The sequence below is a fragment of the Callithrix jacchus genome, chromosome 6 (assembly GCF_049354715.1).
Source record: "Callithrix jacchus isolate 240 chromosome 6, calJac240_pri, whole genome shotgun sequence".
NCBI lineage: Eukaryota > Metazoa > Chordata > Mammalia > Primates > Cebidae > Callithrix > Callithrix jacchus.
This window is the reverse complement of record NC_133507.1, coordinates 137,807,997-137,833,223: the sequence shown is the minus strand read 5'-3', so window position 1 is coordinate 137,833,223 and position 25,227 is coordinate 137,807,997. Positions and strand designations below refer to the sequence as shown.

General features: G+C 42.8%; 1 protein-coding gene across 2 annotated transcripts in view; it reads left to right on the top strand.

Moving 5' to 3' along the window:
- Positions 1-25,227, top strand: part of MREG (melanoregulin) — a 74,371-nt gene that overhangs the window by 5,622 nt on the left and 43,522 nt on the right. Inside the window, exon 2 of one of the 2 annotated variants that reach the window (XM_035305628.3) lies at positions 15,880-16,033. In XM_035305628.3, coding sequence (XP_035161519.3) covers positions 15,880-16,033 — 154 coding nt within the window. Of the gene's footprint in view, positions 1-15,873; positions 16,034-25,227 lie in introns of both variants that reach the window. The other variant, XM_002749760.6, reaches the window with a different exon arrangement.

The window sequence follows — 25,227 nt, the reverse complement described above, 5'->3', positions numbered from 1 at the left end:
TGCACCTGACTCATACTTTTGATGAATAATAATTATAACAACTGTTCATTTATCAGTTGCTTTCTATGTGTAACATATTAAATGGTATTTAAGGCAAAACATTGTGAAGAGTAATAAAGCAAATACCATATACCTAGTACTCACATTAAGAAAGAAAACTTTAGATAGATTTGAGTCACCCACATATTTCTCCGTAGCTGCATCCAGCTGTCACCTCCAGTGGTGACCTTTATACTGAATCTGTGTTTATTTTTCTTAAACATGGTGCATACTGGCATCTAGGCTCCTGTGTGAGGTTTCTTTACACACTTTGTCATTTGATTGCCACTGTGACCAAATGACATATATGTTATCTCTCCATTCATAGATGAGGAACCCAGGACTTAAAGAATTTAGATAATTCAAAGTCACAGCTGAAAGTTGGAAAGCACATGGACACATAGAGGGGAATAACACACACTGGAGCCTTTCAGAAGGTGGCGGGTGGGAGGAGGGAGAGGACTGGGAAAAATAGCTAATGGGTACAGGGTTTAATACCTGGGTGATGAAATAATCTGTACAACAGACCCCCATGGCACAAGTTTACTTACGTAACAAACCTGTATTTGTACCTCTGAACATTAAAAAAAAAAAAAAAAAAAAGAGGGCCAGAATTTGAATCTGTGTTTGTCTGACTTCAAAGTCCACGCCTTACCTTGCAGAACATTCAGATAACTACCAGATGCTTTCCAAAAGTAGCATCGTATTTATATACTAGAAATTACTGGCTATCACTAGCCTCAGCCCTGCCCATTCTGGCTCCCTTCTCCTTTCCTTTTTTATTCCTTGATTGTTACAAGTTTTTCATCTAGATGTGGAAGACACATGGCTCTGTGAACCAGGCCCAGTGGGAGTTAGGAGACCAGATTCCTAGTCCCAGCTATTAGCCAGCTTTGAGATTCTGGGAGGTCTCCTAACTTCCTTGAACATGGTTTCTTCTTTTGTCAAATAAGAAGATCAGACTTTAATCATGATCTTGAAGGGTTGTTTCAGGCCTGGTTGTCCTCTGCCTGTGGACTTGTGTTAGCTGACACTGTTTGACCTGACATGGAATACAGAGCCGTGAGGCTGGCTATAGTGCCGGGAAGGAACCTGAAGACCCAGGATATGTGAATCCTGACCTTTGTCTAATTCTTCTGTCCAGGGCTGCCTCAGCAGTGAATAATTTTGAGTGGATCATTTTTATGGAAGGAAGCTTAAGAACAAGTCTGCGTCTGGAGAGAGGACACATGGCCTGATTCTCACACAGGCTTGATCCTAACCCAGGCTTTAGTCCCAAAGAAAGTCAAAGGTTTTGTTCAATCTTTGAATCATCTACTCACTGTTTTCTCCTGTTGTCCCCAATTTTAGGACTGAGTCATGTAGTAGTCACATTATCAATCATCTGTATAAGGTTTGAGGTTCTGTATCAAGATTTTGGCTTCCACAGGGTCTAGGGGAGAATCCTTTCACTGATTCCAGCTTCTGGTGGCTCCCAGTGTTCCTTGGCTTGTCACTGCCCAGTTTTAGTCTTTGCCTCCTTCATCTCCAATGTGTCTTTCCTCTGTGTCTCAAATCTCCCTCTCTTTTCTCTTATGAGGACACCAGTCATTGGATTTAGGGTCTGCTCTAAAACCTAGGATGACTTCATCTCAAGATCCTTGACTTAATTCTATCTGCAAAGCCCTTGTTTTCAAATAACGTCAAAATTATAGCAAAATTTTGACGTGGTCAAAATTAGGACATGGACATATCTTTTGCAGAGAAACTGTTCAACCCATTACAGAGTACTTTTGGAAAAATGTGTGAGCCCAAAGCATTGGTTATTATTTCACTTTTGTAGCATGGCTTTCTTCCAACAGTGATAAGAGCATGCTCTTGCCATATAAAAGTCTACCTGAGGCCAGGTGTGGTGGGTCATACCTGTAATTCCCAGCACTTTGGGAGGCCGAAGCAGGCCAATCACCTGAGGTCAGGAGTTCAAGACTGGGCTGGCCAACATGGTGAAACCCCAACTCTATTTAAAAAAAAAAATTAGCCAGGTGTGGTGGTGGGCACCTGTAATCACAGCTACTGGGGAGGCTGAGGCAGGAGAATTGCTTGAACCCAGGAGGCAGAGTTTGCAGTGAGCTGAGGTCATGCCACTGCACTCCAGCCTGGGTGATAGAGCAAGACTCTGTCTGAAAAAAAAAATCTACCTGAGCATGTTTGTGTTCCTGGATTCACAGCTGCAGTCACCTTTAAGGAGAGAGATCCCAAGTCCTCTGGAGTCTACTGCCATATAGGATCTAATAGAGACGGCAGAGGCCTGGGAGATGCTGAATCAGAACACATAAGATCTGGCTGTGGTGTAAATGCCATGCACCAAGGCATCTTTCACAAGGGTTACTTTGAACTTTTTCAGGGAATTACAATTGTGACTCTCTAACTTCTATTAGCTGTTAATAACTGATAAACATCATTACAACTGTCTGGTTTTTGAAAAGCAAAAGAAGAAATGCAAAGAGTGGACAACGATAGCTATGTTTTCATGTGTGGCTTTCTGTGAAGCTACCCAAAGGGACCATATAATGAGCTTCCAAAGCTGTTTTGCTCCTTGTTCATCTCGATGCCCACCTGAAGCTTCCATTCATGATAACAAATTTGATCCCTTCATCTGAAGGCAATAAATGAAGAACAGAGTGTTTTATTTTTCTACGGTGCCTGAATTCCTGTGAGGGAAAAGTAAAATAAAATCTCAGTTTGCTCTAGATGACTATCTGGTGCCCACACAAAGGGTCATTCTAAAAAGGAATTGATCAGGGCCTTCAGGTGTGGGCCAAACTCAAACTGAAACAGAAGTGTATTGCAAGCACTAAGCCCAACCTGTACAGGATCAGGAGCGTGGGGGCAGGGACGATAAACTTCCTTGTCAGAGATGTTCCTCCTCAGCTCAGCCTCTCCCCCAAGCAGTGTGGCTCACACTAAACCATATCTTCGGTATTGGTTAATGAAATCGTGACCATAGCCCTAAGGGGCACAGCTGATTCTTATTGTCTGTGATAGTTAGGTTGTGTAAAGTCACTTGAACCCAGAATTAGTGAATACTGAACCAGTGTTCCTAGGGGAAATACAGGGTTAGGTTCCTGTGAGCCGATGGCAGGATTAGATCCCTGTCAACCAGTCACTACATAACTTTGTTTTATGGGTTTCTGCCTAAAGACACCTTATTTAATACATAGTGTTGATCCATTAACATTGAACTAACAGCCAACACCCTGTATCTCTTGTCTGAGTGAAGCTTATCTAACATGTATGTTAATACTTCAGCACTACACTTGGGAGATATTCTAAACAGTGAAATTGCCAGCCAAAAGTACAAAAATGCAGCTGGGTGCGGTGGCTCAAGCCTGTAATCCCAGCACTTTGGGAGGCTGAGGCAGGTGGATCACGAGGTACATGGTGAAACCCCGTCTCTACTAAAAATACAAAAATTAGCTGGGTGTGGTGGCACATGCGTAATCCCAGCTACTCAGGAGGCTGAGGCAGGAGAATTACCTGAACCCAGGAGGCGGAGGTTGCAGTGAGCTGAGATCGTGCCATTGCACTCCAGCCTGGGTAACAAGAGTGAAACTCTATCTCAAAAAAAAAAAAAAAAAAAAAAGCCACTAAGTTGGGTGCCGGACATGGAGGCTCACACTTGTAATCCCAGCACTTTGGGAGGCCAAGGCAGGTGGATCACTTGAGGTCAGGAGTTCAAGACCAGCCTGGACAACATGGTGAAACCCCATCTCTACTAAAAATACAAAAATTAGCTGGGCATGGTGCCACATGCCTGTAATCCCAGCCATTTGGGAGGATGAGGCAGGAGAGTCACTTGAACCCAGGAGGCGGAGGATGCACTGAGCCGAGATGGAGACACTGCACTCCAGCCTGGGTGACAGAGCGAGACTCTGTCTCAAAAAAAAAAAAAAAAAATGTTGCTAAGTGATCACAAAAAGAATGCTTGTTTCCAATCTGAGAGCTGAACTAAGAAGGCTGAGCGTTGTGCCTCTCAGGCAGCTCTACATTTTTTGCCACTCTAAGCCATGTTCATGAATGGCTTTGGAAACATGGCTAATATTGATTTTGGGGTTACAGGTAAATTTTGATGAGTGCGAGAATTTGCAAATAGAGAATCTGCAAATAATGAGGATTGGCTGTAATTATGTCGGTCATCCCCACTTGGCCATTGAAGAAACTGAGGCACAGAGAATTTCAGTAACTTGCTTAGAGGTACACGTGGCCGAACTGAGATTTACATCCTAGTATATTTCAAATGTCATAGAAAGAGCAGAGCCCTTCTGGTGTGCAGAGAGGTATGGAACTAGCGGCTTATGTGGTGTGTGTTAGAAATTGTGTTTGAAGTTTGAATCTTTCCGCAAATTGTTACGGGGTCTAGAAACACTGGGCCTTTTCCGGCATCGAGGCTGGAAAAACCAGGTGCAGTGGGAACGAAGGGTGAGGGTAAGGGAGGGCTTACAACATTTAAAAGGGAATCACCACCAGCTCTAAAAGTATAATAATCTTTTATATTTGTAGAATTTTACATTTTACAGTGTGGACTCACATGACCTTGGAGCTGATCAAATAGTCTTCTCTTCGTGGGAGGGCTTTTAGAAAGTGTTGACGGGTGTGTTTATGTCAGTGAGATTTCTCAGACCGGGGCCCAGATGGCCTGACTTTTTTCCCACCACATGCTATTGGGTTTTCCGGAGTCAGGTCTCTGAGCAGATTGGGAAGATTGGCACACCTCATCTGTGGCTTCCTGCAGAAACCTGCAGTTCACAAAGCCAGTAGCTCCGTAGCCAGGCAATGATTCACAGGAAGCTCCTGCAGGGGTACCAAGGGTTTTTACTGAAGGCAAGTGCCCTGGCTGGAAGATTCCCATTACAAGGCTGGCACTTTGCCTTCCTGAAAGACAGGAGAGGGTCAGAGGGGGCATAAGTGTTGTCTCGGTGACAGGGCTTCAGGTCCAACAAGTAGGAGGAAACCTCTTTGTAAGAAGTCAGCTGTCCGAAATTCACAAGGATGACTTCTAAAGGTTTTCTTCCCAGGAAAGCCACAGCATCCCTCTTCTCTTTTTGTGACCTGCATTAGTCAGTCTTAGTGCCGTTGGAAGTCCCTGAGAAGATGAAATTTCTTTTCTCCTACACATCATGTGAGAGTTTTCTGGAACTTTTTATTCTCTAGAATCTTGAAGTGACCTTATCGCTATACCTTTGTTTAATAAGTAAACTCTGCTTAAATGCTGGGTAAAATAGTTTAATCTGTTAGCAACCAAAGTCCTTTTTAGTCTTGTTAATAAATCTTTGTTTTGCGTCAGTTATATACCATGCTCTCTTCTTTTGTGCCCTTTTAGGAAATAATTTTGGTGACATAGGGTGCACCTAAAGAACCCCTAAACTGTGTGACACTGTCCTGATTTGCCTCTTACTTAGCTTTTTTTTTAAAACAAAAATTGTTTAAAAACTTGTGCTCAAATGTGCGATGTTACAGACCATACACAAATATGTTCAGTATAAAGAAAAACTGTAGGCCGGGCACGGTTGGCTTATGCCTGTAATCCCAGCACTTTGGGAGGCCGAGGTAGGCGGATCACTTGAGGTAAGGAGTTCAAGACCAGCCTGGCCAATGGGGTGAAACTCTGTCTCTACTAAAAATTAAAAAAAATATATCTTGTGGTGGTGGTGGGCACCTATATTCCCAACTACTCTGGAGGCTGAGGAAGGAGAATCACTTGAAGCCGGGAGGCAGAGGCTGCAGTGGGCCAAGATTGCGCTACTGCACTCCAGCCTGGGTGACAGAGCTCGACCTTGTCTCAAAATAAAAAAAAGAATATCTCGAAAGAGAATACTCCTGTAAACACCTCCCATGGCCAGAGATAGCTATTGCCAACCCCTTATCTCCTCTTTGATTATGGCTAGACTTTTGTGATAGTCCTTTTCTTGTTTTTCTCCGTAGCTTTCCCACCTATATGTGCACCTTACAGATGCACTTTTGTTTTGCCTGCCTTTAAACTTTGCATACATGGGATCAAACTCGGTGTTTTCATATAACTTACTTCGTTGGTGGGGCTTTTTGAGAGTCCTCTGTGTTTTGTGTAGCCGCGGTTCATGGTTCTTATCGCTTTAGAATATATTCCATTTTGTTCCCCCATTCTACTCTTGGACTTTTGGGTGATTTCCAGTTTGGGGCTATTAAGTACAGCTTAACGTCAGCATATAAGGTGAAATTAATGGTTCATCCTTCAGTCATACTGGCCTCTTTCTGGTTCCTCAAATATACCACCCACACCCCTGCCTCAGGGCCTTTACATTTCCTGCCCGCCCTGCCTCCAAGATTCTTTCTCTAATTCCCTGTGTGGATAACTCCTTCACTTTTTTCAGGTCTCTGCTCAAAGTCGTTTTACCAGAACATTCTTCCCTGACCGTCCTCTTAAAACAGTGCCCCACGCTTCACTGTGTTCCTTACTCACTATGTATTTCTTTATAGTCCTGATTATCATGTGACATAAACATATGTGCTTATCATATGCTTCCTCCCACGAGACTGTAAGGCCAATTTTCATACATTTAAACCACTAAAAAATGTTAGGGGCTTGTCTGTGAGCCTGAAGACACAGAGTCCATACTCGTCTCTACAGAGTCCCGTGAACTTGGGAAACAAGAGTGCATTGGCTCATCAGCTATTTATTGAGCATTTACTCTGTGTCAGGCACCGTTTTTTTTTTTCTTTTTTGAGACGGAGTCTAACTCTGACACCCAGGCTGGCATGCGTTGACACGATCTCTGCTCACTGCAGCCTCCACCTCCCAGGGTCAACAATTCTCTTGCTGGGCACCGTTTGAAGCCCTTGAGACACATCACTGAGCAAAGTATATACAGATCCCTGTCCTTGTGGCTTTATTCTAGTGGTGGTGGCAGTAGTGGTGGGGGGCACAATAAACAGTGGGAAACAAAAGTAGAGCAAGGATGCGGGCATGTTTGCAATTTTAAATGGTCAGGGCAGGCTTTGTCGAGGAGGTAGTGTCTGTAAACAAAGATTTGAAGGAGAGAGAGGAATGAGGCATGTGTCTGCCTGGAGGAAAAATTTCTAGGCAGATGAAGATCAGCCAGTGCCAGGGCCCTGAGGTCAGAGTGTGACTGATGGGTTCAGGGAACGGAAGAGGGCAGAGTGGTCAGAGTGTCACTGCAGGACCTGGGCTTGCACTCTGGGCCAAATGGGTTAGCCACTGGCAGGTTTTGAGCTGAGGGATGACATGATGTGATTTCCGTATTAAAAGGATCACTTTGGCTGTTGTGTTAAGACTAGAAAGAAATGGGTGGGTAACAAAGATAATTGCAGAAATTTGTATGCAACATGTAAGAAGCCCTGGCCCAGGGTGTAGTGGTAGAGGTGGATATTTTTTAATGTAGAGCCAATAGGATTTTCTGATGGACACGGTGTAGGGATGAAGGAGTGGGAGATGCCTTCCAGGGTCTTGGCCTGAGCAATGGGAAGGATGGAGTTGCCATCATCTGAGTCGGGAGCCTGTGGTTGTGTTTAGTGGGAAGAGCAGGTGCTTGGTCTGGACCACGCTGAGCTTGTGTTGTCTGTGAGACATCCCAGTGGAGATGGGAAATTTGAAATCTGAGAGAGAGTACTGAGCTGGGGATTTCAGATTTGGGAGTCCTCCTCATGTAGATGATGTTTAAAGGCATGGAACTAGATGAAGTGACCAGGAGTGAATGAAAGCAGAGGAGAGACCAAAGACTGGGTCTCATCTTCCTGAGCCCTCGTGTTTCCTCAGCTGGGTGACACTAATACAAACAGTGCTTGCTTCACCGTGTGCCTGTCAGGATTGTCCTCAAGCCTTGAAAGCAGGGTGTGTGAAGCGGGATCACACAGGGCTCTGCCTCAGTGTGAGAATAGAAAGCCCAAAGGGTAGGGCACATCAGAGAGGGGTGCCAGGAAAGGCTGCCAGGGCTCTTCTTCCTTCACACTGAGCCAGGTCACATCTCTGGGGTTGAAGGAGATCATGAGTGTAGGTGGTGAGTGCTAAGGAAAGCTCCAGAATGGATGGAACAGTCGCGCCACTGTACTCCAGCCTGGGCGACAGAGGGAGACTCTGTCTCAAAACAAACAAACAAACAAATAAATAAAATTAAAAAAAATAAATCTGGGGATAAGACATGTTTAAACACTGGATCACAGGTGAAAGCCAGTATGTGTCCTGGAAGCAGTGAAGACAGAAAGAATGAAAGAACGAAGGAAGGAAGGAGAGATGGAAAGACAGAGAGAAAAGAGAGAAAGGAAAAAGAGGAGGAGAGGAAGAGAAAGAAGAGAGAAAGAGAATGAGAGGGAGAGAGAGAAACAAAGAAAGCATAGGATGGGGGAAAAAAGAAAAAAGAAGGAAAAAAAGCAGGAAGGGGAGAAAGGAAGGACTGAAGGGAAGACAAAGAAAGAGAGGGAGGGGGGAAGGAAGGTGAGGCTGGCAAGGGAGATCTCAGGTTCACCTGCTCCATCCCAGGGAGGTCTTAGTAGAGGGAAGAAGGGAAAGGTCTTGAAGCCAGGCAGGTAGCAGGCCAGCGACTTCCTAGCAGGAAATCAGACCAAGAGTCTGTGAGTGTCAAGGGTGAGGACCTGGCAGCTTGTGTTTTTGGACCATTGGTTGCTGTACACTGGAGATTTTCTTTCTTTGCTGTTTTCAGAGTTTCAGTCTTAAGCTAGTGGCCACTGCCACATGGCCTGTGGGGAGAGCAGTAATGTCGATGGAACTGCTGGTGCGGCAGCCAGCCTGTGCGCACTGCATTCTGTGGAGCCTGCCAAGGTCTTTTACAGGCAGCCCTTGTTAGTAGTGAGGAATCCCGAGGAACTCTTGGTAAATTGCTTCCAGGCTGACTAGCACTTTGCAGCCATATCCCCAGGCAGAAGTTAATGCTTATAAACCTCTAGTTGCTTTTTAAGCTAGAGATCCTGTTGAAAGAAAAGACTCTGGATTGATTAAGGCTTGTGCCCCTGGGTGGGATTCAGGGTGAAATCTGAGACTTTTCTCACCCTTCCTTTTAAGAATAAAAGCAGCTTAGTGTGTAATAACAGAGCCACCTCTGAAATGCCTGATGTTAGTAAAATATTTATCATCAGCAGATGGTGGAAAAAACAACCACTCTCACTTGCTTTCTTTCTTTTTTTTGGTGACCTAGTCTCACTCTGTTGCCCAGGCTGGAGTGAGTGGCACAATTTGGCTCACTGCATCCTCCGCCTCCTGGGTTCAAGTGATTCTCCTGCCTCAGCCTCCTGAGTAGCTGGGACTACAGGCACATGCCACCGTGCCCAGCTAATTTTTTGTATTTTTAGAGATGGGGTTTCACCATGTTAGCCAGGGTGGTCTTGATCTCTTGACCTTGTGATTTGCCCGCCTCAGCCTCCCAAAGTGCTGGGATTATAGGCGTGAGCCACCGGCCTGGCCTTCACTCTCACTTTCTTTAGAGCCTTTTAGAACTCATTATATGGGAGAGAAAGGGAAGCTTCTGACTTATGTTCCACTTCCCTCCATCTGTCCTCCCAGGGCTCGGGCCCAGACCTCAGGGCCTTGGCACTACATTCTCCTTACACAGGCCCCAGAGCCTTTCATGGTCTGGGATGGACAGAGGTTCCAAAGCTGCTTCTCCTTAGGCCTTTTGCTGTATGCTTTTCTCTGTTCTAGTTTCTCTATTCAAAGAGTTGAAAGTTTTAGAACAATGTGGCTTGCTACCGTGACCTGGTGGCTGTGCAGGAGTGAAAGCAGCAGGCCCAGAGAACGGGACTCAGGACCTGGTGAGCCAGGCCAACTCTCACAGAGGCTTCTGAGGCTGCTGAATGAGCATACACCCCCTGTGCATTTTCACCAGGTTTTTTAATTTTTTGAGGTGGAATCTTGCTCTGTCACCAGGCTGGAGTGCAATGGCACAATCTCGGCTCACTGCAACATCTGCCTCCTGGTTCAAGTGATTCTCCTACTTCAGCCTCCTGAGTAGCTGGGGTTACAAGTGCATGCCAACATGTCCAACTATTTTTTTTTCTTTGTAGTTTTAGCAGAGACGGGGTTTCACTATGTTGGCCAGGATGGTCTTGATATCTTGACCGTGTGATCCTCCCTCCTTAGCCTCCCAAAGTGCTGGGATTACAGGCATGAGCCACCGTGCCTGGCCCATTTTCACGAGTATTTTGAAAAAACTTATTTATTTATTTATCGAACAGCGGCACCCTACCTTTCCTATGCCCCAAAGAAACTTGACTTGCAAATACTGAATAAGAACAAAGCAGGACCAGGTCTGGGTCTGGAGAGGCAGCAGCGCAGAGTGGAGGAGGCTGCTCTGTGGCCACGAGCAGGTCAGAACCTGCTGGGGAGGGCCCAGGAGCTTGCAGAGAACACATTGCTGGGAGGCATTGCTGGCCAGGGGCACAGCGGTTGGTTCTTTTCTCTGGTTTACATCACCCCCTGAATATCAGTGACTACGCAGAGGTGGAGGCTTGTTAGGGGAACACTGCTTCTGATTTGGGTAGGGCCAGATATGGCGAGAACCCAGGAGGCACTCACCTTCTGTAGACATGGGCACTTCTAAACAGGCTGGGGTTGACCTTCCTACAGAGCTTTACTTAGACTTGTAGATTAAGGATGAGTGGCTAGTGTTTTATGTTGGCTGAAGTCATGAATGTATGTGTGTGGATAGATGAGATAAGCGAGAGAAAGAGGGGAGAGACAAATACAGAGACAGCTAGAGAGAGGAGAGGAAAAATAGAGAAAGAGGAAAAGAAGCAGAAGTTAGAGAGAACAAGACAGAGGAAAGAGAGACAGCTAAAGAGAGGAGAGGCAGAGAGAGAGAGGTTGTGAGACAGTGAGGAATTGGCCAGGGAGGCAGCTGAGATCATTATTTTATTATTTTACTTTATTTTATTTGCGGTCATTTTAAAATAGGAAAAAAAATTGTGGCTTAGTAAAGTAAAAGGTGTCTAGATTATTTATGGTCTAATGTAATTTTTACTGCTTTTTCAGGTACATACTGACTCCTTTCTAAACCTCCTGCTTTAGAGAAATTTTTAAAAGGTGGTAACAATGAATTATGTCTGGGATTTCCTTCAGCAAATTGGGGATCACAGCACAGTTTGCTGCATTCAACAAGTACTTTTTTTTTGAGGCGGAGTCTTGCTCTGTCGTCAGGCTGGAGTGCAGTGGTGTGATCTTGGCTCACTGCAACTTCTGCCTCCTGGGTACAAGCCATTCTCCTGCCTCAGCCTTCCGAGTAGCTGGGACTACAAGTAGCTGGGACACCACCATAGTAGAGATGGGGTTTCACCATGTTGGCCAGGATGGTCTTGATCTCTTGACCTCATGGCCCATCCGCCTCTGCCTCCCAAAGTGCTGGGATTACAGGAGTGAGCCACCATGCCCAGCCTCAACAAGTACTTTTAAGGCAGCTGCTATGTCCTTGGACCCTGCTTGGTGATGTGGGGAGTAGAAGAAATACTAGATATAACCGTTGCCTTAGAGGAGCTTACCTACCTGTTGAGGAGAAAAGACAGAGAAATGAAACACATCTGGGAACGATGATGTCCAGAAAAGTACCGGGGTTTCATTGCCCCAGAGGTGCATTTATTGTGATGTCGGAAGCCATGGCTACAGTGCCTGGTGGAAGCTCTGCGCCAGGTCTGGGTGACTCAAGGAGAATGCATCCTGGGGACAAGCCCCAGGGGAAGGAACCTGTTGGTTTGTCTGGGGAGCATCTACACAGGTAGTCATCAGGTTTGTCTGGGGAGCATCTACACAGGTAGTCATTATCTCAGCTGCTTTGCTGTGAGTGCATCCCTGTCACAGCATTTGGATGTTAAGTTATATGACAGTGGCTGCTCTGAGATACCCACTGGGGAACTCATATTGGGGGGACTGTCAGCTGGCTGCCTGGCCCAGAAGAAGTCAAGCACTGCAATAATCTTGTCCCTATCTGCAAAGTGGGTCAATGCCATCCATCCTTCTTACCTCAGATGCTTGTGTAACATGAGGGGTGGAATGCAGGAGCCCTTGGCTCAAGAGCTGAATACATTATGCAGTAGGTGTGTATCATTGGCTGCAGAAAGAAATTGGGGTCAGCATCCTTCATCATTGGCATGTCTCTGGTGTCCACCTGCTCTTTGGAATTCCTCTGATCTCTCTTTCTTGACTCACTTATTCTCTTCCTCCTCCTATTTTGCTAAGACCTTTCCTCTGATCCTCTGACCTGCTTCTGTGATGCCATGAAATGCTGTGTATTGCCCTCACCTCTAGATCTTGGCCCTGTCCTCACTCCTAAACCCAGATCCCTGACATCTCCCTGAACATCCTGCAGACTCGTAAGGTCGGCCTTGGCTTCTGCTCCACATGCCGCAGTTAAAGGCATCACCCTGTGGGCACCTCTGTGTCTCCTACCATGGGCTGCTGTCGCCCTCTCTCAGATGCTGCTGGAATCGATCCTCATTTCCACGCTTACTGCTATTTCCCTCACTCTCAACCTTGCTTACTTTTATCTCGGTCATGATTTCAGAACGTTCAAAATTATGAATTTGTTTAGCAATAGAACCCCACCTTTCCTGTGCCCCAAACAATCTTCCTTCTAGTGCTAACCAAGAATACTTGAATAGAGAAGCTGCTCTGGCTGTGATTGGGTTGTGGGCTTCTTTCTGTCTCTTCCAGGAAAGCCCTGCCCATTTCTTCCTCCACTCTTGCCCCACCATGGTCCCAAGGCCCCCTGTAACCAGGACCTTGAAGAGCATGGCTTGAAAATTACACCTACCCCCATGTGACAGTTGATTGTGACACCCTCCTAAGCCATCTTCTTGTTCTTCATTCATCTAGAGTTATTCCTCTAAAATCCAGACCTGACAAGGCTCAAAATCCTGTTGATAATGTTGCAGTTCACAGAATGAAGCGTGGGCACCAGCGCTGCTTTCAGTCTGACCCCGTATTTCCTTTTCTTCTTCGTGTCCCTCTATTTCCCCTGCTCCGTACACCATGTGCGGCAGTCATGCAGGAATACTTCAATTCCCCAACCCTGTGGTTCCTGAAGCCTCCATACACTGCTTTGGCTTGAGCTGATCCTTCTGCAAGGAATAACTCTGCCCTTGTTTCTCTTCCTGGTGGAAGCCTGATCAGTCCTCAGGTCTGGTTGATGTTGTTGTCTCCATCTTCCTTGAACTTCCTTCTCGTTATACATAATTTATTACTTCTTCCTCTTTGTTCCTACAACAATCTGTGTATACCTATACCTTTTTTTTAAGTGTATTGATCTCATTGTATTATAATTATGCTAAGGGCAGAGATGATATCCTATTTATCTTCATGTCTCCATAGCACCCAGCCCAGTACTCAGTATACAGCAGGCATTTATTCCCCATTTGTTGAATAAACAAACAATGGAATGAATGAAATGAATGAATTTGACATGCTCATTAAAGTTCACACGGGCAGGGCCCAAAGGCATCATTTCCCTCCTCTTTCACTGGTTCATCATTGTTAGGAAAGGCCAGGCTGCCAGGCTGCCTGTGTTTTAGCCTTTGTGGTATCAATCAGCAAAAACAGTGTGGTTGTGAGCATAGTGTGCTTGAGCTGTGTCTGATTCCCCATCAGCTGTTCCTTTCCCCATAGGGCTAGTTACTTTGTTCAGTCCCAGACCCTAAACTTCTGACCTGCAGCCAGAGGGATTTGAGGAGCATTGTTCAACATTCAGTCTCTAAGCCCCATGCCGATTCAGGTAGCTGGCCTCCTGCTAGCCTTGGTTCCAACATCCTGTCCTCACCTTTTGCCCTAGTTTTCCTAAGTGGATCCTGGTTTTCCTCACAGATTGGTGTGTGTGTGTGTGTGTGTGTGTGTGTGTGTGTGTGTGTGAGTGAGACAGAGTTTTGCTCTTGTTGCCCGACTGGAGTGCAATGGCATAATCTTGGATCACCACAACCTCCGCCTCCCTGGTTCAAGAGATTCTCCTGCTTCAGCCTCCCAAGTAGCTGGGATTACAGACATGTGTCACTATGCCTGGCTAATTTTTGTATTTTTGGTAGAGACAGTGTTTTGCCATGCTCTCCAGGCTGGTCTTGAACTCCTGACCTCAGGTGATCCACTTGCCTTAGCCTCCTAAAGTGTTGGGATTATAGATGTGACCCACCACCCCCAGCCTTGTCTTCCCAAATTTGAGGCTGTGATTGGCAGTCTGAGCTGTACCCGATAACTCTAGGGTTGGAGCCCCTCCCTGGTTGAGTGGGATTCTGCTGCTGAACCCCAATCTGGGGACTGGCACTTTGCTTCCTGTTGGAAGATTTCCTGAGTGCCAGCTTCTGAGCATCCCATATTTGTTGACGTCTTAACACTTCTGGTTTCCTTCCACCTCAGGCCTTTGAAGACGCTGTTTCCTTTGGTGGTGTTTTTCCACTGAAATCTCCAGCACCTCTTCTTCATGATGCCTATCTGATGTCTGCCTTCATGAGGATTTTCTCTTAGCAGCTTGCATATGTTCTCATGGCCTCCTGAGCTCCCCCTTAAAGGCGGTTATCACAATTTATTTATTTTTTTTTTGCCAATCCGTTTGAGCTTAGGAGGTTGCTCAGGTTAGCCTTGAACTGATGATCTCACCTTCGCAAGCGCCACGACCTCCGGCGGGAGCCACTTTGGACCCCCGGTTATCACAATTTTTACTATATAGTCGTGTGATCACTCATGAATGTATTTCCCATATTTCTATACTCTAGTGAGGTCCAAGGACTGGGACCATGTCTGTTTTGCTCACAATTTTATTGAGCCCTGTGATTAGCATGTAGCCAGTGCTTTGTACACATTATTAGATGAAGTGAATAGCTTTAGTGTGACCCTACCTGTCCTTTTCACAGAAGTCAACTGGGGGTCACAGAAGTTAACTGGGGCTGTGTGCAGGCATACCCAAGATGTGATGCTCTGTCACTAATCTTCTCTGTAAGTCCACACCCAGGTACCACCTTATAAGGGTTAAATTGTAAAACAAATGTACAGAATGGGGCTACTTAAATTCTCACTCAACATTCTGCCTTGCTTATTGAAAGTCTTTGGGTATGCATATTTATTACTTAATTTTCCTGGTGTAAGGAATTGGATAGATATTATATATCATTGTACTCTGAGTTTACTGTGTTTTCTTGAACTCAGAGCCAAACATTCATTCCTTCATGTTAATGGTTTTCTTCTTTTAATCACACAAGAATTCTATTCTTGGCTGGGCACCGTGGCTCACGCCTATAATCCAAGCACTTTGGAAGGCCAAGGCGGGGAGATCACTTGAGGCCAAGAGTTCAAGACCAGCCTGACAAACATGGCAAAACACTGTTTTTACTAAAAATACAAATATTAGACAGGCATGGTGGCAGGTGCCTGTAATCCCAGCTACTCAGTAGGCTGAGGCAGGAGAATTACTTGAACCTGAGAGGTGGAGGCTGTAGTGAACCTAGGTCGTGCCACTGCACTCCAGCCTGGGTGACAATGTGAGACTCTGTCTCAAAAAAAAAAAAAAAAAAAAAGAAGTGGATTTTCTTTGTTGTCTTAGCTTCTAGGGTACTTGGTGCTGAATTTCATATTTAACTGTATTACCTCTACTGAGGTACATCTGTTCTCTGTTCTTTTTAAAGTGATTTATTTATATTTTTGGTTTGTTTTTACTGTTCCGTTGTGTTATGCTTAATTATTAAAGACAATTCAGACCTTTTGGACAATGTAGTTATATATTGTATTATATAAGTTTTCATTTATATTGCATGTTGCATGCATATGATATATAGCATTATATATATTATAAAACCCTAATCTTTCCTTTTTTTATACCACAGTGACAGCAACCCATATTCCTCATTTGGAGCAACTCTGGTGAGGGATGATGAAAAGAATTTATGGAGTATGCCCCATGATGTGTCCCACACGGAGGCAGATGACGACAGAACTCTGTACAATCTGATAGTCATTCGTAATCAGCAGGCCAAAGATTCAGAGGTGAGCATCTTTTGATGTCTTATTTTGTGCAGATGATGCTGTCTAGCAAAATTCCTCAGAAGATCAGCTTGAAATAACAAAAAGAATGAGGGATGAGACATTTGTGATGAAGGGCGGGTACTTTAGCAGCGTATATTACCACTGGTTGCTAATTAGAGCTAGTCTTCATTGACCTACTTGTTACACAGATAAGACGCATTTCCACTTCCTACCTTAATGGCACAAATTACGTGCAAGGCAAGGCTGTTGAAGAGTGTGAAGATAGTTTATCATCATAAATGGTATAAACAGTCCATCTCTAATCTTTCCAGTTGTTTAGCAAGCTTCAGTTAGTTGATTCAAATGGAAGTTTGAAGGGTATTTTGCATTATTGCTAATTTTGAATTAGTAAAGCCTGTATTAGTTTTCTTTTTTCCTGTTTCAAGTCTTTAAATAGTGCATATTGATCAGACAGCAGTGGATCCATTATATATTTGAGATACTTCTTGTGATAAGGCTTGAACCCTTGCAATAAGTCCACATCCAAAGTTTTTGATTTCAGAACACTATAATATTAAAAAGGACAGAACTCTGGACATTAAGAGAAAGCAGCAAAGAGGATCATAGTTTTCTTCCTCCTTTCTTTCAAATGTCGTGTTTGAGTTAGGATTTTTGACTTCTGTGTTCATCAGCCAGCTCTGAGGAGAAACCTGTATTAAATACACCCTCCATGCTTCTTCGTACCTAGAGGAATTGAGCAGGGTAGGGAGACTTAGAGTTGGGTTTAGTGCGTATGTTGTGGGGGGGTGCCGTGCAGCTGGTCTTTTCTTTATGGAGGTTTTTTATTTTTGGTAATTCATTGTTAATTTTTTTTTTTCCCAAAAAAACATTTTAGCAGGAGGTGATAACTTTTAGAAGTGCCATGTGTCCCTTTTATTCTGATGTGGCTTGGATGCTCTGTAGGGTTAGAGATGCGGATCACAGGGTGGGGGAAGGGCAGGCAGTTGCCTCTGCTCGTGAGGCCTGGGGAAGGGTGGGCTGGGAGTCCCGCAGTGGGTGTTGTGTAGCATCCTGTTAGTGGCCGAGCACCCACTACCTCTGGCTGCCCATGTCCCCAGCAAAATCCCCTCTGTGATGGGCAACTCTGAAGGCAAGTCATAAAGCCAGCTGCTGCCAAGAACCGCGCTCCCTGGCTGCATGAGCTTATAACTGGGAATGTGTGGCCTTGTTTTCTCTTTAGTGGAAAGAACAAATTCTTACACTCCTGTATTACATTAACCAATTAAGGTTTCTGCTGGTGAAAACAGAGTTCTTCTCTTTTCTTCCTCTTCCTCCCTGACTCTGCCCAAAGCAGTAACGGCAATACAGAAATAATGTATCATGTCTCTCTCTCTCTCTGTCTCTCTTTCTGTCTCTTTCTCTCTCACTAGGGCCCCATGCAAGTGTGAAAGGGGCTGGAAAAGGTATCTGGAGCTGAGTTTGGCAGCTCTCCCTAGAGGAGCTCCCGCCTTTCTGCCTGCTTATCCCTACTTTTCAAAAGACAGCAGAGGCAACATATGAACTAAAAGCCCTCCTGAAAAGCACAGCTTCCAAAATGGCCCATTGTGTCTTTTTGTGCTGGTCCTTGGGCCCGGTGTGATGGGTCCTCTAGAAGCCTCCTCTTTCTCCTCCTCCTTCTTCTTTTATTTATTTTTATTTATACTTTAAGCTCTGGCATACATGTGTAGAATGCGCAGGTTTGTCATGTATGTATACACATGCCATGGTGGTTTGCTGCATCCATCAGCCTGTCATCTACTTTAGGTATTTCTCCTAATGCAATCCCTCCCCTTTCTCTCAACCCCCCAACAGGCCCTGGTATGTGATGTTCCCCTCCCTGTGCCCATATGTTCTCATTGTTCAACTCCCACTTATGAGTGAGAACATGTGGTGTTTGGTTTTCTGTTCCTGTATTAGTTTGCTGAGAATGATGGTTTCCAGCTTCATCCATGTTCCTGCAAAGGACATGAACTCATCCTTTTTTTATGGCTGCATAGTATTCTATGGTATATATGTGCCACATTTTCTTTATCCATTCTATTATTGATGGGCATTTGGGTTGGTTCCAAGTCTTTGCTATTGTGAACAGGGCTGCAATAAACATACGTGTGCATGTGTCTTTATAGTAGAATGATTTATAATCCTTTGGGTACATACCCAGTAATGGAATTGCTGGGTCAAATGGTATTTCTGGTTCTAGATTCTTGACGAATCACCACACTGTCTTCCACAATGGTTGAACTAATTTATACTCCCATCAACAGTGAAAAGCATTCCTATTTCTCCACATCCTCTCCAGCATCTGTTGTTTCCTGACTTTTTAATGATTGCCATTCTAACTGGCATGAGATGGTATCTCAATGTGGTTTTGATTTGCATTTCTCTAATGACCAGTGATGATGAACTTTTTGAAATATATTTGTTGGCTGCATAAATGTCTTCTTTTGAGAATTGTCTAAATTTTGCCCACTTTTTGATGGGGTTGTTTTTTTCTTGTAAATTTTTTAAGTGCTTTGTAGATTCTGGATATTAGCCCTTTTCCTAATGGATAGATTGCAAAAGTTTCCTCCCATTCTGTAGGTTGCCTGTTCACTCTGATGATGGTTTCTTTTGCTGTCCAGAAGCTCTTTAGTTCAATTACACCCTATTTGTCAATTCTGGCTTTTGTTGTCATTGCTTTTGGTGTTTTAGTCATGGACTCTTTGCCTATGTCTATATCCTGAATGGTATTGCCTAGGTTTTCTTCTAGGGTTTTTATAGTTTTAGGTCTTACATTTAAGTCTTTAATTTATCTTGGGTTAATTTTTGTATAAGGTATAAAGAAAGGGTCCAGTTTCAGTTTTCTGCATATGGCTAGCCAGTTTTCCTAACACCATTTATTAAATAGTGTTGGGAAAAAATTTCCCCATTGCTTGCCGTTGTCAGGTTTGTCAAAGATCAGGTGGTTGTAGATGTGTGGCATCATTTCTGAGGCCTCTGTTCTGTTCCATTGGCCTATACCTCTGTTTTGGTACCAGTACCGTATTGTTTGTTTACTGCAGCCTTGTAGTATAGTTTGAAGTCAGGTAGCATGATGCCTCCAGCTCTGTTCTTTTTGCGTAGGATTATCTTGGCTATATGAGCTCTTTTTTGGTTCCATATGAAGTTTAAAGTAATTTTTTCTAATTCTGTGAAGAAAGTCAGTGGTAGCTTGATGGGGATCACATTGAATCTATAAATTACTTTGGGCAGTATGGCCATTTTCACCATATTGATTCTTACTAACCAGGAGCATGGAATGTTTTTCTATCCGTTCGTGTTCTCTCTTACTTCCTTGAGCAGTGGTTTGTAATTCTCCTTGAAGAGGTCCTTCACATCCCTTGTCAGTTGTATTCCTAGATATTTTATTCTCTCTATTACAATTGCGAATGAGAGTTCGCTCATGATTTGACTATTATCGGTGTATAGGAGTGCTTGTGATTTTTGCACATTGATTTTGTATCCTGAGACTTTGCTAAAGTTGCTTATCAGCTTAAGGAGATTTTGGGCTGAGATGATGGGGTTTTCTAAATACACAATCATGTCATCTGCAAACAGAGACAATTTGATTTCCTCTCTTCCTATTTGAATAAACTTTATTTCTTTCTCTTGCTTGATTGCCCTGGCCAGGATTTTCAATACTATGTTAAATAGGAGTGGTGAGAGGCATCCTTGTCTTGGGCCAGTTTTCAAAGGGAGTGCTTCCAGCTTTTGCTCATTCAGTATGCTATTGACTGTGGGTTTGTCATAAATAGCTCTATTATTTTGAGATATGTTCTATCAATACCTAGTTTATCGACAGTTTAGGGTGTTGAATTTTATCATAGGCTTTTTCTGCATCTATTGAGATAATCATATGGTTTTTGTCATTGGTTCTGATCATATGATGGATTTCTTTTATCTATTTGTATATGTGAAGCCAGCTTTGCATCCCAGCGATGAAGCTGACTTGGTCGTGGTAGGTAAGCTTTTTGATGTGCTGCTGGATTTGGTTTGCCAGTATTTTGTTGAGGATTTTCACATCAATTTCAGGGATACTGGCCTGAAATTTCCTTTTTTTATGTCTCTGCCAAGTTTTGGTATCAGAATGATGCTGGCCTCACAAAATGAGTTAGAGAGGAGTCATTCTTTTTCTATTGTTTGGAATAGTTTTAGAAGGAATGGTACCAGCTCCTCTTTGTACCTCTAGTAGAATTCAGCTATGAATCTGCCTGGTCCTGGGCTTTTTTTGGTTGGTAGGCTATTAATTATCAGAATTTGTTGTTGGTCTATTCAGGGATTCAGCTTCTCCCTGGTTTTCTTGGGATGGTGTATGTATCCAGGAATTTATCCACTTATTCTAGATTTTCCAGTTTATTTGCGTAGAGGTGTTTATAGTATTCTCTGATGGTCATTTGTATTTCTGTGGGACCAGTGGTGATATCCCCTTTATCATTTTTTTTATTGTGTCTATTTGATTCTTCTCTCTTTTTTTCTTTATTAGTCTGACTAGTAGTCTACATATTTTGTTAATCTTTTCAAAAAACCATCCCCTAGATTCACTGATTTTTTTTAAGGGTTTTTCTCGTCTCTATTTCCTTCAGTTCTGCTCTGATCTTAGTTATTTCTTGTCTTCTGCTAGCTTTCGAATTTGTTTGATCTTGCTTCTCTAGTTCTTTTAATCGTGATGTTAGGGTGTCCATTTTAAATCTTTCCTGCTTTCTTCTGTGGGCATTTAGTGGTATAAATTTCTCTCTACATATTGCTTTAAATATGTCCCAGAGATCCTGGTACGTTGTGTCTTTGTTCTCATTGGTTTCAAAGAACTTATTATTTCTGCCTTAATTTCGTTATTTACCCGGTAGTCACTCAGAAGCAGGTTGTTCAGTTTCTATGTAGCTGTGTGGTTTTCTTAATCCTGAGTTCTAATTTGATTGCACTGTGGTCTGAGAGACTATTTGTTATGATTTTCATTCTTTTGCATTTTCTGAGGAGCATTTTGTTTCCAATTATATGGTCAATTTTAGAATAAGTGCGATGTGGTGCTGAGAAGAATATATATTCTATTGATTTGCGGTGGAGTGTTCTGTTGATGTCCATTAGGTCCACTTGGTCTGGAGCTGAGTTCAAGTCCTGAATATCCTTGTTAATTTTCTGTCTTGTTGGTCTGTCTAACATTGACAGTGGGGTGTTAAAGTCTCCCACTATTATTGTGTGGGAGTCTAAGTCTTTTTGTGGTTCTCTAAGAACTTGCTTTATGAATCTAGGTGCTCCTGTATTGGGTGCATATATAGTTAGGATAGTTAGCTCTTCCTGTTGCATTGATCCCTTTACCATTATGTAATGCCCTTCTTTGTCTCTTTTGATCTTTTTTGGTTTAAAATCTGTTTTATCAGAGACTAGGATTGCAACTGCTGCTTTTTTTGCTTTCCATTTGCTTGGTCAATATTCCTCCATCCCTTTATTTTGAGCCTATGTATGCCTTTGCACTTGAGATGGGTCTCCAGAATACAGCACACTGATGGGTCTTGACTCTATCCAATTTGCCAGTCTGTGTCTTTTAATTGGGGCGTTTAGCCCATTTACATTTAAGGTTGATATTACTATGTGTGAATTTGATCCTGTCATTATGATGCTAGCTGGTGTTTTGCCCTTTAGTTGATACAGTTTCTTCATAGTGTTGATTGTCTTTACAATTTGGTATGTTTTTGCAGTGGCTGGTACCAGTTTTTCCTTTCAATATTTAGTGCTTCCTTCAGGAGCTCTTGTAAGGCAGGATACATAGTGACAAAAATCTCTCAGCATTTGCTTATCTGTAAAGGATTTTATTTCTCCTTTGCTTATGAAGCTGAGTTTGGCTGGATATGAAATTCTGGACAGAAAATTCTTTTCTTTAAGAATGTTGAACAAACAAAAACAAAATACAAAACAAAAGAATGTTGAAGGCTGGGCACGGTGGCTCACGCCTATAATCCCAGCACTTTGGGAGGCCAAGGTGGGTGGATCACGAGGTCAAGAGATGGAGACCATCCTGGTCCACATGGTGAAACCCCGTCTCTACTAAAAATACAAAAATTAGCTGGGCATGGTGGTGCGTGACTGTAGTCCCAGCTACTCAGGAGGCTGAGGCAGGAGAATTGCTTGAACCCAGAAGGGGGAAGTTGTGGTGAGCCAAGATCGTGCCATTGCACTCCAGTCTGGGTAACAACAGCCAAACTCCATCTCAAAAAAAAAAAAAAAAAAAAAGAATGTTGAATATTAGCCCCTACTCTCTTATAGCTTGTAGGGTTTCTGCAGAGAGATCCGCTGTTAGTCTGATGGGCTTCCCTTTGTGGGTAACCTGACCTTTCTCTCTGGCTGCCCTTAACATTTTTTCCTTCATTTCAACCTTGGTGAATCTGACAATTATGTCTTGGGGTTGCTCTTCTTGAGGAGTATTTTTGTGGTTGTTCCTGTATTTCCTGAATTTGAATGTTGGCCTGTCTTGCTAGGTTGGGGAAGTTTTCTTGGATAATATCCTGAAGAGTGTTTTCCAACTTTGTTCTAATCAAATGTACGTTTGGTCTCTTCACATAGTCCCATATTTCTTGGAGGCTCTGTTCATTACTTTTCATTCTTTTTTCTTTTATCTTGTCTTCACTAAGTTGATCTTCAGTCTCTGATATCCTTTCTTCGCGTGATCAATTTGGCTATTGATACTTGTGTATGCTTCATAAAGTTCTTGTGGTGTGTTTTTCAGCTCTATCAAGTCATTTATGTTCTTTTCGAAAATGGTTATTCTAGTTAACAATTCCTCTAACCTTTTTTCAGGTTTCTTAGTTTCCTTGCATTGGGTTACAACATGTTCCTTTAGCTTGGAGGAGATTGTTATTACCCACCTTCTGAAGCCCACTTCTGTCAATTCATCAAACTCATTCTCCATCCAGTTTTGTTCCCTTGCTGGTGAGGAGTTGTGATCCTTTGGGGGAGAAGAGGTGGTCTGGTTTTTGAACTTTTCAGCCTTTTTGCACTGGTTTTTCCTCATCTATGTAGATTTTATCTGCCTTTGGTCTTTGATGTTGGTGACCTTTGGATGGGGTTTCTGTGTGGATGCCTCGGCCTCCCAAAGTGTTGGAATTATAGGCATGAGCCACCATGCTTGGACACTTCCTTCATTTAAAAGTATAAAAGTAATGTAGTTTTTAAAAGTTGCTTATGCTTTCTTCTGAAATGTTGAAATCCATTTTCCCCACAGATTGGATCACATATTATGAACTGTTCTGCATTTTGCTTTTTTCCCACTTAATATATTTTGGACATATTTCCATTTTTATATGCCTAGATTTACTTTTTGCTTTAGGGGACTCTAGTATTCTCTTGTATGGATTCACCATCATTTGTTCAACTAGTTCCTATTAATATTTAGATTGATTCAATTTTTTTCCTATTGGAAGCAATGTTGTAGTGGACATCCATATATATTTATATGACCTTCCATAGATTTTTCAGTAGAATTGTTGGATCAAAGTATGTGCATTCAAAATGTTGGAATTGTGACAGTGCTTCATGTATTAAGTCTCTTCTCATGCTGCTGGTAAAGACATACCCAAGACTGAGTAATTTATAAAAGAAAGAAGCTTAATTGATTCATAGTTCCTCATGGCTGGGGAGGCCTCACAATCATGGTGGAAGGCAAAGGAGGAGCAAAGTCATGTCTTACATGTCAGCAGGCAAGATAACTTGCACAGAGGAACTACTATTTATAAAACCATCAGATTTTGTGAGCTTATTCACCACCAGGAGAACAGTATGGGGGAAACTGCCTCATGATTCAATTATCTCCACCCGACCCTGTCCTTGACATGTAGGTATTGTCACAATTCAAGGTGAGATTTGGGTGGGGACACAGCCAAACCATATCACTTAATTCCTGGGAAACTAGGAAAAACATTTCAAGGTGGAGAACAGAGGTTGCGATCTCAGCTCTCTCCAGGGACTACTAGGCAGTAACATCAGTGAGGGAAGTGGGAACCCCCTGCTCTTCACCCCACATATTGAATGACATTAGAAACTCATACTGCCTTTAATGGGAGCATACTGTTAAGCTCTAGATAGCTGCTTGCCATGTTGAGAATGTGGACCCACAACATTCTTTTAAAAAGAAGCTGAAAATCCAAATTTTCATATAAAATGTCCAGATTTTAAAATAACTCAATTAAAAAATATGTCAGCTAAATAAAATATGTTTTCTTTCCAATAGGAGATAGCTTAAAATAAAATAAAATAAAATATGCCTATGGGCTACTGATATTTAAAGACGTTTATAGCAGGGAGCGCTGCTACTTATGATTGTTGCCATTTTGTCTAGGATAATTGAAAAATGAATTCACCGTTGATTTATAAGGTGAAAGTGGGAAACTAGAGGGGGGCTGTTTTAACTTGAATGAGTTTCATATTTATTACTATTGCTTATTTTCTTTTCCACAAAGGATAAAATTAGTACAGATTTTAATTTTAATTAGGAAAAAAAGGATTCTGGTTTTGGAAGAAAATCAAATTGTACTTACTTACTAAGGAACAAGGAACCCTAGACATTTTTTGCATGATATAATTTAGAAGATCAAGAAAGGTATTAAGAAAAATGGAACATAATGTTTTTCTTTGAGTAGCAACAGCACAAAAGACCTAGAAATGTCCATATTTGGAATTCTCTGAATTATGAAAAATAATTTCAAGACAGTGTATGCACTGTCTGCATTCTCCTTTGAATCTGAAGCTGGTAGAGGAAGGACCACAAATAATTAAGGCTAAATTTACAGTGTTCCAAACAAAAAAAGTCAGGAAGAAAAAAAAGCAAATAATGAAACAAAGCCATAAACTTAAAGTCACTTGGTGTCAAAAAAATACAAAGCAACATTATTTAAATCTCACAGACAGAATCCACTTTCATTTACATAAGCCTTTCAGAGCTGATGGAAAACAGACCTTCAGCAGAAGAAATGATGCATTTGCAAACCTCTAAGTAGTGGACAAATTATTGCTGTTGTCTTCAAATGATGCCATAAAGTACATTATGTTTGACTAAGAAGTAGTAGACAGACTCAAAGTCATGTCCCTAAATCATTATCCTTATGTTCATTTTCATTAAAATAGTTGTACTCTACATAACACGCTCTGCTCTAGGGAACTTAATAATTGTT